Below are 18,234 nucleotides of genomic sequence, written 5' to 3'. Positions count from 1 at the left end.
GGCAGAGGGAAAGGAGCTGTTCCTGAATCATTGAGTCCTCCCTGATGGCAGAGGGGAAGAAGCTGTTCCTGAATCGCTGAGTGTGTGCCTTCAGGCTCCTGTACCTCCTCCCTGATGGCAGAGGGGAAGAAGCTGTTCCTGAATCGTTGAGTGTGTGCCTTCAGGCTCCTGTACCTCCTCCCTGATGGCAGAGGGGAAGAAGCTGTTCCTGAATCGCTGAGTGTGTGTCTTCAGGCTCCTGTACCTCCTCCCTGATGGCAGAGGGAAAGGAGCTGTTCCTGAATCGCTGAGTGTGTGTCTTCAGGCTCCTGTACCTCCTCCCTGATGGCAGAGGGGAAGAAGCTGTTCCTGAATCGCTGAGTGTGTGTCTTCAGGCTCCTGTACCTCCTCCCTGATGGCAGAGGGGAAGAAGCTGTTCCTGAATCGCTGAGTGTGTGTCTTCAGGCTCCTGTACCTCCTCCCTGATGGCAGAGGGGAAGAAGCTGTTCCTGAATCGCTGAGTGTGTGTCTTCAGGCTCCTGTACCTCCTCCCTGATGGCAGAGGGGAAGAAGCTGTTCCTGAATCGCTGAGTGTGTGTCTTCAGGCTCCTGTACCTGCTCCCTGAGGGTGGCAATGAGAGGAGGGTGGTGGGAGTCCTTAATGATGGACTTTTTTGAAGCAGCGCTCCTTGAGAGTTTCCTGGACGCTACGGAGGCTGCTGCCCATGATGGAGCTGACTAATTTCACAACTCTCCGACGCTTGCTTCGATCCTGTGCAGTAGCTCCCTGCACCCCCCCCCCCCGCCCCCCACAGCAGGACGGGGACGCAGCTGGTCCGAGCGCTCTCCACGGTACATCTGTAGGGATTTGCGAGTGTTTTGGGTGACACTCCAAATCCCCTCAAACTCCTATTGAAATACATCCGCTGTCTTGCCTTCTTTATTAGCTGCATCGATATGTTGAGTCCAGGTTAGATCCTCAGAGATCTTGACACCCAGGAACTTGAAGCTGCTCACTCTCTCCGCTTCTGATCCCTCTGTGAGGATAGGTGTGTGTTCCCTCGTCTTACCCTTCCCGAAGTCCACAATCAGCTCTTTGGTCTCACTGACGTTGAGTACCAGGTAGCTGCTGTGACACCACTCAACCAGCTGATACATCTTGCTCCCCCTCGTCAACGTCAGAGATTCCGCCAATGATTGGGGCTGTGCCCTTTCTGAAATCCACAATCAGCTCTTTGGAACGTTTCCCATAAATTCATATCCCCTCGTGACGGAGAACCAGAGCGTCGATCCTAATGAATTAAGGCAGAACCAAGAGCAACCGCATTCCTGCACTCGTGTCGACTCCCCACGTTCCTCTCAGCTCCTCCGCAAAAGCCGTAAGTCACCCACACATGGGGTGGGGGGAAGGGGAGTTATCGAAAATTAATATTGAAAGGCCTAGGTTGAGTGTGGGAGATGCATCTCTCCCAGAGGAGGTGTGAGGCACTCCTGCCCTCCGCTGGCCTGCGGGTCACCCTTGGGCGAGGTGTAGCCCCTGCTTAGCGCCCCCCCCCGGAGCGGGCGGCGGACGGTCGTACAAGAAGCCGGTGCAGATCGCAAGTCCTGGTTTTGCCACCGCAGACCACCTCTGAAGAGCATCGACGACGGCTGAGGGTCACCCGTCTCGTAAGGGCACCGCCCAGAGAAGGAGGCAACTGCAAACCGCTTCGGCAGAAACGTTCGCCAAGGACAGTCACGGTCACCCACGGCACGTAATTGTGATGGGGTAGAGCGGACGTGGAGAAGACATTTCCCGTACTGTTGGGGGTGGGGGGGGGGGGGGGGGTGGCCCAGGATCAGAGGCCTTGGGCCCAGAATACAAGGACGTGCCTTTAGAACAGAGATGGGGGGCGGGGGGGGGGGATCTCTTCAACGGGAGGGCGTTGAATCTGTGGGATTCCAAACACACGGCACGTCAGGCCTTGAGGTGGGTGGGCAGATGATGTCGGTGTGCCTGATTAGAGTGGCAGCCACAGCGTTGTTCCCAACGACGCACATGAAGAAATGGTTCCTCCTGTCAGTCCAGAATGGTCACCTAACCCCCCCACCCCCCCAAGGAAGGATGGAGATCAGGGTGAAGGAGTTCAGAGAAAATATACAAGGATGTTGTTGGGTCTGAGTTATAAGGAAAGATCGAATAGGTTAGGTAGGACTTTATTTCTTGGATTGAGGGGAGGTTTGATCGAGGTATACAAAATTATGAGGGGTATAGATAGGCTTTCTCCACTGAGGTTGGGCAGATCCTGTAGGCAGCCTGGAACGTGGCCGCAGCGGCCTTTCAGATCTGGTGCTACTTTAATTTAGTTTTTTTATTTAATTTTGAGGCACGATTAGGGTTTTAGGGCAATGGATAACAGAGCGACCGTCTACCATCGCCAGTTACTGCCGCAATACAGAGAAGGCCCGAAAACAAACGATACAGAGATGGCCCGAAAACGAAATCTGCCGGTTGGATTGCGCGACCTCGGCTCGCTGAGGGAATCGGGCCTGCAGTCCTCGGAGTCGCCCGATGCCGGAGGTGGGGACGTCGTAGGCGGTGTGAGAGGACGTGGAAGCGAGGCGAGCGGGCAGGGGTCCGTGCCAGGAGAAAAGCGAGCCCTAGCCGGCTGGCCGGCTCTCCTGTCCATTCTGCTCTCCAGTGGACATTAAACTGGACTACATCTGTGGCAATGAAATACTCGGCGGGAGTACAGAAACGGACGGAATCCCAGATGCTGTCATTCAGCTGTTTATTTATGTAACAGATTTTCCCCGAAGCCATCTGAACTACCTACCTACTGCCCTCTGTTGTGCCTATTGTCTTGTTTATTATTTATTGTAATGCCTGCACTGTTCTGTGTACTTGACTACAACGAGAGGTCATGGGTTAAGGTCGACAGATACTTTACTGATCCCAAAGGAAATTACAGAGTCACATTACAAGTGCACAGATACACAAATATTAGCAGAGAAGTGAGAAAGAATAAAAAATAAGTCACCTCAGACAGTCATCACTTCCCCGACTCATTATCGAGCCCAATGGCCGAGGGTAAGGATGACCTGTTTGGAGCGGCGCAGTTGTCTCGGTCTGTTACTAAAAGTGCTCCTCTGTTCAGGCGTGCAGAGGGTGAGAAACATCGTCCGGAATCGCCAGGGTTTTCCGTCGGGTCCTTTGTTCTACCACAGTCTCCAGTGTGTCCGGTTTGACTCCTGTAACAGAGCCAGGCTTTCTAATCAGTTTATTGAGCCTGTCGGCATCACCCCGTGTTGATGCCATTGCCCCGGCTCACCACCCCATAGGAGATTGTACTGGTGACAACAGACTGGTAGAACGTGAAGGAGAGGCCTGCACACTCCAAAGGGCCTCAGTCTCCTCAGGAAGCTGAGGCGACTCCGGCCCTCCTTGTACACAGCCTCTGTGTTGGTTCTCCCCTCAAATCTATAGTCCAGGTGCCCCCCGCCTCCCCCCCCAGGTACTTGTGGGTCCTCACCACATCCACGTCCTCACCGTCGATAGTAACGGAGCGGTGCAGGCTGAGCCTTCCTAAAGTCCATCACCAGCTCCTCTGTCTGACTGATGTTGAGCTGCAGATGATTCAGCTCGCACCATTCGACAGAGTCCTCCCCCAGGGCCCTGCATTCATCCTCCCATGATTAGGTGAAGAGTTTAAGGGGTAACTTCTTCACTCAGAGGGTGGTGAGAGTGTGGAACGAACTACCAGCACTAGTGGTGCGTGCGAGCTCGATTTCAATGTTTAAGAGGAGTTTGGACAGGTACTTGGGCGGTAGGGGTATGGAGGGCTGTGGTCCCAGCGCAGGTCGATGGGAGTCGGCAGTTTAAATGGTTTCAGTGCAGACTAGATGGGCTGAATGGCCTGTTTCCATGTTGTACCTTTCTGTGTCTACTTATATAGGGAGGAAATGCTCCAGAAGACTTGTCATTACATCTGGTCTCACTATCCAAAAAGGGATAAGCATTTGATTTAGGAAGTTTCACACTCTCCGCGGGGATTTCTAAGGCAGCCCCCCCCCCCCCCCCCGAGGAGACTGGGTCAGCGCTTAGCAGAATGAAGAGTGACCTCATCGAAACATAGAAAATCCTTCAGGGGCTTGAGGCCGAGATAACATTAACCCTGGCTGATCGCCTGGGGTCAGCGCTCGCACTCTCAAGGCAAAGGGACAGCCATTCAGGAAGAGGATAAAAGAAATTTGTTCACCGGGGAGTGACTGCTAGGAATTCTCTACCCACAAGCGTAGAGGGCAGTGGAGGCTCAGTTGTCTAATATAGTCAGGGTATAGAAGGAATGCACGTTTTCCATTTTAACGATTGGGCAGTTACAGCGGGGAGGTAAAACGTCATCCACAATTGCCCAAGCAGAGCACCTGCTTCTGTCTCACATTTACCCACTCCTATATTAAGTGCCCAAACTTCTTCAGAGCTTCTGCCCCCTCAGACTGGAGTTCAGAGTCCCACCATCGGGGTCAGAATCAGAATCAAGTGCGACGTGACACGCCTTGAAATCTTCTCTTTGCGGCAACAGTACAATGCAAAACGTAACGATTATGGGGGGGGGGAAGAACACTGCGAATCACAGTAGGTGTTTTATTTGTGTCGGCGCGTGGCCTAGTGGATAAGGCATCGGCCTAGTGATCTGAAGGTCGCTAGTTCGAGCCTCAGCTGAGGCAGTGTGTTTGTGTCCTTGAGCAAGGCACTTAACCACACGTTGCTCTGCGACGACACCGGTGCCAAGCTGCTTGGGTCCTAGTCCCCTTCCCTTGGACAACATCGGTGGCGTGGAGAGGGGAGGCCTGCAGCTTGGGCAACTGCCGGTCTCCCGTACAACCCTGCCCAGGCCTGCACCCTGGAAATTTTCCAAGGCGCAAATCCATGGTCTCACGAGACTAACGGAGGCCTACATTACATTATATATATATAGATAACAGTTTAAAAAAAAAGTAGTGAGGTAGTGTTCATGGTTCAGTGCCCATTCAGAAATCAGATGGAGCAGGGGAAGAAGCTGTTCCTGAATCACTGAGTGTGTGACTTCAGGCTCCTGTACCTCCTCCCTGAGGGTAGTAATGAGAAGAGGGCACGTCCTGGGTGGTGGGGGTCCTTAATGATGGACAACCGCCATTTTGAGGCTCCGCGCCTTGAAAACATGCTGGATTCTGCGGAGGCTGGTGCCCGTGATACTGAAGATCAGAGATCAATCGGAACTCCGGAAGTTGAAGCTGGAGGCCGGGGGACCGTTGTGGAGTTGGAGGGCTGTCTGTGAGTGTGTGTGTGTGTGTGTGGTGGGGGGTGGATAGAGGGGAGGGAGTGGGCTTGTTTCCGTTGCTAGCTGTGTGCTGCGTTGCTCTGCCGAGCATCGTGGGTGCACCATGTTGGCGCCGGAATGCATGGCGACGCTCGCGGACTGCCTCACCCCGCCCTTCCCCCAATTAGGCCGTGCTGGTTTGTTCGTCATTGTCGTCATCGTGGCTACCCCTCGAGGTCGAGGACGACGGTCTTCGTTCCATTTCCACAAAGCGAAGACGCCTGTGCGTGTATTTGTTCAACGTGTACTTGATGTTCCACTCCAAGAAGCACACGATACTTCACAAACCAACCAGCCGATTCCAGTGGCGTGGAAACCACGACGATTGGAGCTGATGGATTTGTCGCAGCCTTCGCCCGCCTTCACAGCCGTTGAGTTTGAAGTAACTTCATCCGCCTGTTCCGCCGTTGATGTCTTGGTTGGATTGTTCTTTGTCAGGGGCCCCACCCTCGACCTCACCGCCATGGGTGACCCTACCAGGAGCACAGCTCCAGACGGCATCACTCTCGGGATCTCAGGGCCACACGAGCTTCTCCACCGCGACAAGGTGACAATCCCGGGAGGAGGTTTGTTGGCGCAAACGACGCACCTCACGGTACGCCCGGTAAACGCGGGTTTCAATTCCCGCCGCTGCCCGTGAGGACCGTGCACCCCGCGACCGCTCCGGTTTCCTCCCACGGCCCAAAGGCCGCAGGCGGCAAATCGTCCCGTGATAGGGCTCAGATTAAATCCGGGGGGGGGGGTGTGGGGTGTTGCTGGGCCAGGAGGGCCTAGTCCACGCTGTATCTCAATAAGTTAATAACACAGAAAGGGAGGACTGGGAAAAGCTGCAGGAAGGTCAACCGGTGGAAACTTCTGAAGTCACGGGAGAGAGGGACCTGCTCAGATGGAACTGAGTGTTTGTCAGTCCTCATTAAAGTGCTTCAGGAGCAGTCTTATGTGGCATAGGAGCAGAATTAAGCCACTTGGCCTATCTGCTATTCAAACATGGCTGATTTATGTCCCACCGCCCCCTCCCCAACCCCATTCTCTTGCCTTTCCCCATAACCTTTGGCGCCCTGACTAGTCAGGAATTAAGTGGAAGTTGGCGCCCTCTACTGTCAGGATGAGGCCACCCTCAGGGTGGAGGAGTAACCTGGGTAACCTTCAACCTGGTCAACTTTCAGTAATTGCCCTCACCTCCTCTCCTTCTCCGTTCCCCATTTCTCGTTTCCCCTCTCTCAGCTTATCTCCTTCCCCGCCCGAAACCTCGCTCTCCCCCTTCCCTGGCCTTCTGTTGTCTCAGCTCAGACTCCCCCCACTTCTCCAGCCCTGTAACCCTTTCAACCATCAATTTCCCGGCTCTTTACTTCACCCCTCTCCTCCCCCCCCCATAACCTGCCACCATGTACTTCTCCCTCCCCTTCCCCACCTTATTCCGACTCCCCCATTCCGGTCCTGACGAAGGGTCTTGGCCCGAAACGTCGACTGTTTACTCTTTTCCATGGAGGCTGCCCGGCCTGCCGAGCTCCCCCGGCATTTTGTGTGTGTGATTCTCCTGTTCTGTTAAAGTCGTGCAGATGTTATTTTTTTTCTCTCTCTTTGCATTCTTTCCGAGAGTGGAAAGGCTACACATCTTGGGAATTTTGTTTTTTTTTTGGTGTTAGTTGCAAGACATTTTTTTGAAACGCAAGCCCAGGGATGCTTCAAAGAGGGACGGCTGCTCACTGAGCTCAGCAGACAGCAGTGTGAAGGTTCCGTGAAACCGCCCACGCCTCCTACTTGCAAAGCCCTCATTCCCTCGTTTACCCCCGCCTCCCCCCGGACTGAAACTTCGGTCCACTCGCTCGACGCACACCAACATTCAAGTCCGTGAAATACCCACTACTCAGTCGATCAAGAACCTGGACCTTAAGACACGGGGGCTAGAACAGGCCGTTCAGCCCGTCAATTCTGTTCTAGTTGATTTATTATCCCTCGACCCCATTCTCCTTCCTTCTCCCCGTAACCCGAAGACTGGACAAACCAGAAGACTGAGTACAGGATTAATGGTCAGTTACTTAAGAGTGTGGATGAACAAAGGGACCTTGGGGTTCAAATCCATACATCCCTCAAGGTCACTGCACTGGTTGATAGGGTAGTTAAGAAGGCCTATGGGATGCTAGGCTTCACTAACAGGGGGGTTGAGTTCAAGAGTAGAGAGGTCATGTTGCACCTCTACAAATCTCTGGTGAGACCGCACTGAGAGTATTGAGTTCAATTCTGGTCACCTCATTATAGGAAGGATGTGGAAGCTATGGAGAGGGTGCAGAGGAGATTTACCAGGATGTTGCCTGGATTGGAGAACAAGTCATATGAAGCAAGGTTAGCAGAGCTGGGACTTTTCTCTTTGGAGCGTAGAAGAATGAGAGGGGACTTGATAGAGGTCTACAAGATTATGAGAGGCATAGATAGGGTGGATAGTCAGTACCTGTTTCCCAGGGCACCAGCAAACACCAGAGGGCATAGGCACAAAATTAAGGGAGGGAAGTTTAGGGGAGACATCAGGGGTAAATTTTTTTACACAGAGGGTTGTGAGTGCCTGGAATGACTTGCCAGGGATGGTGGTGGAGGCTAAAACATTAGGGGTATTTAAGAGCCTCTTGGACAGGCACATGGATGAAAGAAAAATGGAGGGTTATGGGGTAGTGTGGGTTTAGTACTTAAAGAATTATATGGGTCAGCACAACATGGAGGGCTGAAGGGCCTGTACTGTGCTGTAACCTTTGACAACATTACTAGTAAGGAACCCATCAGCCTCTGTTTTAAATCAACTTGGCCAGTGACTTGGCCTCCACAGCTGTCTGTGGCAATGAATTCCACTGATTCACGGCCTTCTGGCTAAAGAGGTTCGTCTTCATCCCTGTTCTAAAGGGACGTCCTTGTATTCTGAGGCTGTGTCCTATCCTAGACTTACCCCCCCCCCACAGGAAACATTCTATACAGTTCAGCATTCAACAGCACCAGCCCCTCCGGACGTGGCAGGGAAGTCAGAGTCCTCGGCCTGCACGCCAACTTGTGCAGCTGGATCCTAGACTTCCTGTCGGATCGTTGAAGGATGGGCTCCCTCACCTCTGCCCCTCTGACCCTCAACACAGGTGCCCCGCAGGGCTGTGTCCCGAGTCCCCCTCTTTACGCCCACGACCGAGCTGCCAGACGGCTCCAACCCGCTGATCAGATTTGCAGATGGAGTGACTTTGAGTGACGAGCAGTGACGAGACAGCCCACAGAGGAGAGGATGACCCCGCCCGACACAGGGGTGCCGGGATAACAACCTCAAAGTCCAGAAAACAGAAGAGCTGATCAGGAGGAACAGAGACAGGCTCGGCCCGATCAGCATCAATGGCCGTGCGGTTGAGAGGGTGAGGAGTAGTTTCAAGTTCCTCGGTGTACACACACCATCGATGATCTCCACACCGGCTGTGTGGCAACAGAAGCCCAACGGCGTCTCTTCCGACTGAAGAGGTTCGGCACGGGCCCCCAAATCCTCGAGGCCTCCCACAGGGGCACCCCTGAGAGCATCCTGACTGGCTGTATCGCCACCTGGTACGGGAACTGCACCGACCTCGATCGCTGGGCCACTGCACAGAGCGGCACGGACAGCCCAGCGCACCTGTGGAGGGGAGCTTCCCTCCATTGAGGACGTTTACGGGTCCGTAAAGAAGGCCCGGAGGATCACCGGGGACACCGGTCACCCCGACCGTGAACTGTTTCAGCTGCTTCCGCCTGGCAAACGGTGCCGCAGCCATTAAAGCCTTCTTTCTGCCAGCCGCTGGACTCTGAAATCCACGTGTCCGCACGCTGCGATGGAGTGGTAATGCAAAGGTTTTTACTCCCTCAAGTTGTGGAGCGGATGTAAGATTTAAGTAAATCCTAATTCTAATCCTCTCCGTGCCCCCTTAATCCAAGTCTGGGCTTCCCAACGTTGGACTGGTACCATTCGGACTCCAGATTGGGAACTAGACAATAGGTGCAGAGGTAGACCATTCGGCCCTTCAAGCCTGCACCGCCATTTTGAGATCATGGCTGATCATCTACTATCAATACCTGGTTCCTGCCTTGTCCCCATATCCCTTGATTCCCCTATCCATAAGATACCGATCTAGCTCCTTCTTGAAAGCATCCAGAGAATTGGCCTCCACTACCTTCCGAGGCAGTGCATTCCAGACCCCCACAACTCTCTGGGAGAAGAAGTTTGTCCTTAACTCTGTCCTAAATGACCTACCCCTTATTCTCAAACCATGCCCTCTGGTACTGGACTCTCCCAGCATCTGGAACATATTTCCTGCCTCTATCTTGTCCAATCCCTTAATAATCTTATCTGTTTCAATCAGATCCCCTCTCAATCTCCTTAATTCCAGCATGTACAAGCCCAGTCTCTCTAACCTCTCTGCGTAAGACAGTCCGGACATCCCAGGAATTAAAGGGCCATTCAGCATTCGACAAGTTTCCGCGAGATCCACCCCCCTCGCGATTCTGACCCCCCGGCGAGTAAAGGCCGAAATGGTGTAGGGCTCACTTCCCCACAGCCCCTGGAGCCACCCCCTCACGAGGCGCGATGCCACCCTCGTCTCCCACAGAAATCCCTCCGTGCCCTCTTCTCGAGGGTCCGATTCATACTTAGTTCTCGCGGGGTGCGTGTCGCACAAAGCGGTGGGCGCGAGCACTCCCTCCTGGAGAGGCGAGGAAGTGGGGGGGGGGAGGTGCTCTGCCTGGAAGGGTGGCGGAAGCAGAGGTCGGAAGGTGAACGGAAACTTCCGGGAGATGCTGGAAAATACCAAGGGTCAAAGAGGTAGACGAGACAGAGGAGGTATATTTAGGGTAAGGGGAAAGAGTTTTAGAGGGATGGGGGGGGGTTTATGGACAGTTAAGGTGCCTCCATCCCAAATGAGGAATTGGTTGAGGCGAGTATATTAACGATATTTAAAGGACACTTGGCAACTGGATGGATAGGAAAGGGTTTCAGGGATATAGGCTGAACGTGAGCAAACGGGACCGACTTCGGTGGGAATCGTGGTTGGCAAAAGTTCCTTTCGGTGTTGCCCGAATGCAGTAGCTCACCTACCACCACCATTTCAAGGATAATTTGGGAATGTGTGATAAAAGTTGGCTTTAGCATCCGCATAGCCGTTCGTAAAAGTAAGTATATATTTTTTTTTGATTACCAATTTGCATCAACTTTTGGTGTAAGGCCGTAAGGCATGGGAGCAGAACTAGTCCATCGAGTCTACCATTCTTTCAAGGCTGGATTTAGACCACAAGACCGTACGTTTTAGAGGCAAAATCAGGCCATTTGGCCCATCGAGCCTGCTCTCCCATTTAATCACGGCCGATCCATTTTCCCTCTCAGCCCCCAATCTCCTGCCTTCCCCCCCCCCGTATCCCTTCATGCCCTGACCAATTAATTGGCAGCCTCTGCCTTAAATATACGTAAAGACTCGGCCTCCACAACCGCCTGTGGCAACGAAATCCACAGATTCACCACCCTCCGGCTAAAGAAATTCCTCCTCCTCATCTCCGTTCTGAAGAGGTACCTCTCTAGTCTCCCCTCCCACCATAAGAAATATCCTCTCCACATCCACTCTATCGGGTCCTTTCAACATTCCCACAAGGTCACTCTTCGTTCTTCTGGATTCCAGCGACGAGAGGCCCGGAGCCATCAAACCACAGGCCTTTCAATCCCAGAATCATTTCAGCGAACCTCCTGGGATTTATTACCCCTCTCGACCCCGGTCTCCCGCCTCCTCCCCGCAGCCTTTTGCCGTGCCCATCAAGAACCCATTGGCAAATACCTATGTAAACATGTCACGTTGTAGTTACACTCTCTGGCCACTAGCGGCAGTGCAGCGCCATCACTTCGCTGCGTCTCGCCGAGGTAATTTAACCATTGTCGGTTAATTTATAGCAAACACTCTCTTCTTAATTAAAAAAAGAATACAAAACATCAGGGCGACACAAACGGTGATGAGCCCAACGCTTCACGGCAGAGGCGACGCGAGTTCGATTCCCGCCATTGTCTCCGGGACCGCGTGGGATTTCTCCCTTGCTCCGGTTGGGAGGTTAATTAATCATCATAAATTGTCCCGAGATTAGGCTGGATTAAATCGGAAAGGGAGGGGAGGGCTGCGTTCCACACTGTACAGTATATCAAAAGATAGTCAGGATTGAGTCCGAGAGGAGATTTGACAGGTATATAAAATTTTGAGGGGTGAAAGCAGAGAAGTTTAAGAGGAACATGAGGGGGAACTTTTTCCCTCGGTGGGGTGGCGAGAGCGTGGAACGAGCTGCCGGCGCCGAGCGGTGAGCGCGGGCGCGGGGGGGGGGGGGTGAGGTTAGATAGGGACGCGGATGGTAGGGGTGGGGAGGGGGCTCGGGAGTAGGCAGTTCACGTGGTTTCAGCACGGACTAGACGGGCCGAAGGGCCCGGACGAACTGGACCCGGATCCGAATGGAGCAAGTTTCGTCCCTTCTAGAAATTGAGGGGAGGCGTGTGTAGGGGGGGGGGGAAGCGCTTACTCTCTCTTTCCAAACCCCCCCCCCCACAATCCCCGTACCCCCAGTTTGGCCCGCGGCGAGGGCAGGAGGGATCCGGGGCGGACAAGAGCGAGGTGTGTCACCGTGACCGAGTGAGGGCGAGACCTGAACCGGGATGAGGAGGGAGGGGAGGAGAGGGGAGGGGGGGTCGAACTGACAGGCACAGCTGACTTATTGTGTTTACAGATTCCCAGTAACACAGCAAACTAGTCACTCCCGAGTCTCTCCTTGGAGCCCCGCCAACACTCCAGATCACGCCTAGGGATCGTCTACAAGGCTCCCTCTCTCTTTATATATATATATAAAAAAAATCCTGTTTTCCTTGCCAGTTGAAGAATTAAAACTCTCCCCCGCCGCCTTCCAGTTCGTGTCCTGCCCAGTTGTGTTTCTGCAGAAGGGGGTATTTTTCTCGCCCGCTCGCAGGGCACACCCCCTCCCTCCCCTCCCCTCTCCCCTCCTGCCCGATGCGGATTCGGAACTTCCCTCGCCGCCCGCAGCAGTCCCTCTACCAGCGGCGCACCGGCCGGAGCGGGGCCTCTCCCTGAGCCGATGAATTACCGGGCTCTCAGCGTGCTGGCGTGCCTGGGCTTGCTGCGGCTGCCCGCGGCCTCGGCGCAGGGCAAGGAGCCGTCGCAGGGGCGCTTCAAGGTGGTCTTCACCCCCACCATCTGCAAGAGGACCTGCATGAAGGGTCACTGCCAGGACAGCTGCAAGAGGGGTAACACCACCACCCTGATCAGCGAGAATGGACAGGCGGCGGATACCCTCACCGGCTCCGGTTTCCGAGTTGGTGAGTCCCGCGTCCTTATTATTACAACTAACCACAGCTTACGGTTGAATGCGCGCACACAACGTGTAGGATATATTTGTTTACACACAAACACACATATAGTGTTTTACAGAGAGCGCGCACCTGGTTACAAATAACTTTTATAACTTTTCAAAAGAAGTTTTATCGGATTTGAAGATTGTGCGGCAGGGGAGGGAAGTGCTGTACCGGAACGATTGCCCAGAACAAAAAAAAAGCGATAGGATCGGTCTGCGAAAGTCTGTCGTCTTCTCAAAGCTATAAATAAGGCTGTTCGGCCCCTCGGGTCCGCGCTAGTGCTTTGGAGCGGCTGACCCGGTTGCTGCCCGTCTGTCGTGCGCCGGGTGCTTTGTGAGGGGAGGTGGGAGGATTGTGTGGAGATCAGCCCGCCCCCGCTGGGAGGGTGATGAGGCGCCCCGCCGTGGAACGGTTCGCCGACCCGGGCTGCCAAGTGAGGGAAGCTGTTAAGCGCTTTACCAGGCACGGAATAAAGTCAAGTGTTGGTGATTGTGAGTGTGACAGTGGGAGTCTGATTGTGTGTGTGTGTGTGTGAGAGAGAAACACTTGCCTGTCTGTTTCTGCGTGTGAGATCTTTTCGTGTCTGTTTCTGCGTGTGAGATCTTTTCGTGTCTGTTTCTCTCTGTGTGTGAGATCTTGCGTGTCTGTTTCTGAGTGCGTGTGTGTTCTTGTATGTCTTTCTGTGATTGAACGTAGAATAGTACATTACATGCCCTTCGGCCCACAATGTTGTGCCAACCCTCAAACCCTGCCTCCCATATAACCCCTCGCCTTAAATTCCTCCATATACCTGTCTAGTAGTCTCTTAAACTTCACTAGTGTATCTGCCTCCACCACTGACTCATTCCACACACCAACCACTCTCTGAGTGAAAAACCTTCCTCTAATATCCCCCTTGAACTTCCCTCCCCTTACCTTAAAGCCATGTCCTCTTGTACTGAGCAGTGGTGCCCTGGGGAAGAGGCGCTGGCTGTCCATTCCTCTTAATATCTTGTACACCTCTGTCATGTCCCCTCTCATCCTCCTTCTCTCCAGAGAGTAAAGCCCTAGCTCCCTTAATCTCTGATCATAATGCATACTCTCTAAACCAGGCAGCAGCCTGGTAAATCTCCTCTGTGCCCTTTCCAGTGCTTCCACATCCTTCCTGTAGTGAGGCGACCAGATTGTGTGTATATGAGAGAGAGATTTTGGGTGTCTGTGATGGAGTGTGTGTGTGCACGTTTTTGTCTATTTGTGATGGAGTGTGTGTACGTGTGGGAAAAAGATCTTGAGTGTGTGTGTGTTTATTTGTTGTGGGTGTGTGGGGCAGAGTGGAAACCCCCCCCCCCCCCCTCAGCCTCGTCTATTCTGGCCTCTTTACCTTCACTCCACCCACCGCTGAAAGATGCAAGTTCTGGAACCCCCCCCAACCCCCGGTAAACCTCCATGTCTACCCCCCCCCCCCCACAGACATTTTAATACTTACAACTTCGAGTGTGTCTATGCCACCTATCCGAATAATCGGCTTGGTTTCTGTTTCGGTTCAATGACCCTCGTCGGCCCCTCTGGAAAATGTCCTGTGGGGGTGCAGCGACGTTAATGTGCATTCTGGCTTGCACGGTACGGGAACGGTTGCTCCCCGATTTACAGCTCGTCGTCTGACCTGTCTCTGTGCGCTGGGAGCTTTCCTCGCTAGGGTCGAGGATCGGCGACGGATCAGACGTAGTTCGTGACAGACGGTTAATATCCCCTTACCCACTGGGGTTCCAGTCCCTACTGGGGAGGAATTCTCTCCTCTCAAACATTCCCTGTGCGGGGTTAGCTGGTTAGTTGGCTAAGAGATTCTGCAGATGCTGGAAATCCAGAGCAACGCAGGCAAAACACGGGAGGAACACAGCAGGTCGGGCAGCGTCTGTGGAGGGAAAGAAACGGTCAATGCTTTGAGCTGAGTCCCTTTGTCAGGTGTGTGTGAGTGTGTGTGTGTGTGTTACTAAGCAACATTCTGCCTTGTGACCCATGTATGCTTTCAGGACAGGGCCACACACTGTGGTTTGGATACAGAGTAAAGATGCACTGTCCCATCAAACACTCCCAGGGCAGGGACGGTGTGGGTTGGATACAGAGTGGAACCCCTCTACACTGTCCCATCAAACACTCCCAGGGCAGAGACGGTGTGGGTTGGATACAGAGTGCAATCCCTCTACACTGTCCCATCAAACACTCCCAGGGCAGGGACGGTGTGGGTTGGATACAGAGTGGAACCCCTCTACACTGTCCCATCGAACACTCCCAGGGCAGGGACGGTGTGGGTTAGATACAGAGTGAAATCCCTCTACACTGTCCCATCAAACACTCCCAGGGCAGAGACGGTGTGGGTTAGATACAGAGTGAAATCCCTCTACACTGTCCCATCGAACACTCCCAGGGCAGAGACGGTGTGGGTTAGATATAGAGTGAAATCCCTCTACACTGTCCCATCAAACACTCCCAGGGCAGAGACAGTGTGGGTTGGATGCAGAGTGAAATCCCTCTGCACTGTCCCATCAAACACTCCCAGAAAGAGAGAGCAAGGGGTTAAACCCTCCCAGGATACGAACAGCTCAGGTTACACACAGAGTAAAGCCCAGTCTGCACAAAGGAAGATTTAAGAATTAGATAGAAACTGAAGCTCCCTCGGCACTGTCTGGTCACGCACAGGGACGGTGTGGGCTGGATCCGGAGTCTATCCCGAAGAAGGGTCTCGGCCCGGAATGCTGGCTCCTTATCCCTCTCCATAGGTGCGGCCTAGGCCGGCTGGCGGTGTAGCGGCATCTGCACCGGGCTGGTCCCGGGTTCGAATCCGGCCGGCTCCTCGCGCGCTTTCTGCCCGCGCTGGGTCGAGCGTCGAGCTAGAAACTCGGCCTCATTTAAAAAAAATATAGGCAAATGATACAGAAATGGCGAGGTGGCCACCTTGATGCGTCACGAGGCGTGGAGAGGGACGGGGTGGGTGGGGGGGGAGATGCTGCTGGATCCCTCCAGCACTCTTAATCCCAAGTTAAGAGTAGTGTCAAGGTTTCGGAAGGATATCTCAAGCGCACTGTTGAGTAAACTTGACGGGACCGTAGCGGGCAGACCGTGCGAGGACAGGGAATACCAAAAGCCATCGGAGGAGTTCCACCCTTGCAAGTGTAGCACAAAGAAAAGTTATTTCCGTTCGTCTTTGCGCCGAAGTCGTAAAGGTCAACGTGGCCGTCCCGAGAGCAAGCGTCAACTTGGGAGGATCTCGCTTTCTTCCCCGCGCAACGTCACCCCCCCCCCACCCCCCCCACATCCTCGGCCTTCTCCGCCCGGCCCCGGCAGCTGAAGCAGAATTAGCTGGAGAGGGACAAATATTTGGGATGGAAGAGCTTCAAAGGGCGGGCGTGAAGAGGGTAGCGGACCACCGGCTGGGAAAATTAACCAAACTGCCGAGTGTGCAGTTTCGCCATAGCCCAGCATGAAGCTCTGCAGCGTCCCGAGACTGCGGTGAAAAAGAAAATAGAGTATTATTTTAACAAGCATACTTTATTTTCGCTGTTTGGTTAATATATGTGCGCCCACGGTATATCGGGAGTGTCCATTCTGATACAGAGGCTAAGGCAGACACTTCCCTCGTCTGATTCAGGAAAGACTTTAACCCATTGTGTTTCAGAACTATGAAGTGATTCACATGTCCAGACAACTTGCGCTGTAGACACTGAAGATTTGACTCTTTAAGCTGAAGTATCTAACAGGGGGTGGCGAACCTATGGCACGTGTGCCCAAGATGGCGCATGCAAAGATTTTCTTTTTGGCGGGTGCCAAATGAAGCGGCAAAATTTTTATTTTATTTTATTGTTTTTTGCAACCCGAGACCAGCAAAGGTGCCCACGATTATCATTACTTATTCATTGTTCGATGTAATCTCTGGTTCCGAGTCATTGTGGCACAGGCGGGAAGTTTGGGTAGAGAAAAAAGGTTTGCCACCCCTGATGGGGCGAAGGGCACCGGGACGAGACTTCTCACCGAGCTCGGGCTGAGATAAGACAAGATTTCTTCAGAAGGGTCTCTGCGCTTGTAATTCTGAGGAGATGGAGGAGGGCAGGTTTTGATAAGGGAATTGCTATTCCGCCTGGGAGGGAGGGCAGTGCGGTGGGAATACCGTACTGTCGGGAAGACCGTTTTGCTGGCAGGGGCCGAACGGAGCATTAACCAAACAGATTTGACTTTGGCTGGAGTGGGTGCGATGGGCAGAATGGCCTCCTTCCTTTCAGTCACTCAATAGCCGAGCGTTGTGGGTATACTATGCTGGCACTGGAATGGGTGGGCTGCCCCAGCACACCCGTGGGCGTGTTGGTTGTTAACGCAAATGGCGCACCCCGCTGCTTATTTCGAAGTACGGGTGTAAAAATTCCCGTCGACCTGCGTCTGGATCATACCCCTCCCGTCCGTGTGCCTATCCGAATTGCTCCTGCACTGGAACCATAGACAACTGATAGCATCCTGACTGGCTGCATCACTGCCCGGTACGGGAACCGTACCTCCCTCAATCGCAGGACTCTGCAGAGAGTGGTGCAGACAGCCCAGCGCATGTAGACGTGAACTTCCCACTATTCAGGACATTTACAGAGACAGGTGTAGGTGTGTAATATGGACCAGAGTCACCCCAACCACAAACTGTTCCAGCTGCTCCCATCTGGGAAACGATACCGCAGCATAAAAGCCAGGACCAACAGGCTCCGGGACAGCTTCTCCCACCAGGCCATCAGACTGATTAATTCACACTGACACAACTGTATTTCTATGTTATATTGACTGTCCTGTTGTACATACTGTTTATTACAAATTACCAGAAATTGCACATTCCGCATTTAGACGGAGACGTAATGTAAAGATTTTTACTCCTCGTGTATACCAAGGGTGTAAGTATTAAAGTCAATTCGATTCAATTCATTCCCCCCTCCCATCCATGTACCGACCCAAACTTCTCTTCCATGTTGAAAATCAGACCCGCCTGCACCACTTGCTCCACCCTCTGAGTGAAGAAGTTTCCCCTCATGTTCCCCTTCGGCTTTTCACCTTTCACCCTTAACCCATGACCTCCGGTTCAGCGGGGAAAGTCTGCTACCATTGTCCCTGTCTACACCCCTCGCAATCTGTACACCTCTACCAAAACTCCTCTCAATCTTCTTCTGTTCCGGGGAATAAAGTCCTAACCTATTAAAACTTTCTGTGTGAGCTCAAGTCCCGGCAGTGTTCTTGTAAATCTCCTCCGCAGTCCTCCGATCTTTCCTGCAGGTCGGTGTGCGGAACTGCTCAAAAAACTCGGAACTTAGGCCTCACCAGTGCCTTATGCCACGTTCTATCCCTAGTGCAGGTATTATTCTTAACGGCACAAAAGAAGTGTAAATAGCCCTTCTGTTTTCAAAGAAGAAATAACATATGACGTTGACCTTGAGCTCTGAGTCAACCTGTTTAAATATAAGTTGGGGGAGGCAGTGATGGCGTCACGACCCCACACTGGTCCCTCCCAGCTCCTGACCATCAGAGTTTCCGAGC

At 53.2% G+C, this 18,234-nt stretch overlaps 1 protein-coding gene and 1 long non-coding RNA gene across 4 annotated transcripts in view; one reads left to right on the top strand and one right to left on the bottom strand.

The window, feature by feature from the left end:
- Positions 1–1,892: 1,892 nt before the first annotated feature.
- LOC132384004 (uncharacterized) lies at positions 1,893–17,193 on the bottom strand. The gene is made up of 3 exons (XR_009508821.1): positions 15,371–17,193; positions 14,162–14,587; positions 1,893–3,210 (listed from the first exon to the last, which is right to left on the bottom strand). It is a non-coding gene; the product is annotated as an uncharacterized LOC132384004 (long non-coding RNA).
- Positions 12,003–18,234, top strand: part of LOC132384003 (latent-transforming growth factor beta-binding protein 3-like) — a 175,885-nt gene continuing 169,653 nt past the window's right edge. Inside the window, exon 1 of one of the 3 annotated variants that reach the window (XM_059955260.1) lies at positions 12,003–12,660. In XM_059955260.1, coding sequence (XP_059811243.1) covers positions 12,420–12,660 — 241 coding nt within the window. In that variant the 5' untranslated portion in view covers positions 12,003–12,419. The remainder of the gene's footprint in view (positions 12,661–18,234) is intronic. The other 2 variants (XM_059955263.1, XM_059955261.1) reach the window with 2 other exon arrangements.

This window comes from Hypanus sabinus, chromosome 31, assembly GCF_030144855.1.
Source record: "Hypanus sabinus isolate sHypSab1 chromosome 31, sHypSab1.hap1, whole genome shotgun sequence".
NCBI classification, from domain to species: domain Eukaryota; kingdom Metazoa; phylum Chordata; class Chondrichthyes; order Myliobatiformes; family Dasyatidae; genus Hypanus; species Hypanus sabinus.
The sequence above is the reverse complement of the archived record's forward strand: the minus strand, read 5'-3'. Positions and strand labels throughout refer to the sequence as shown.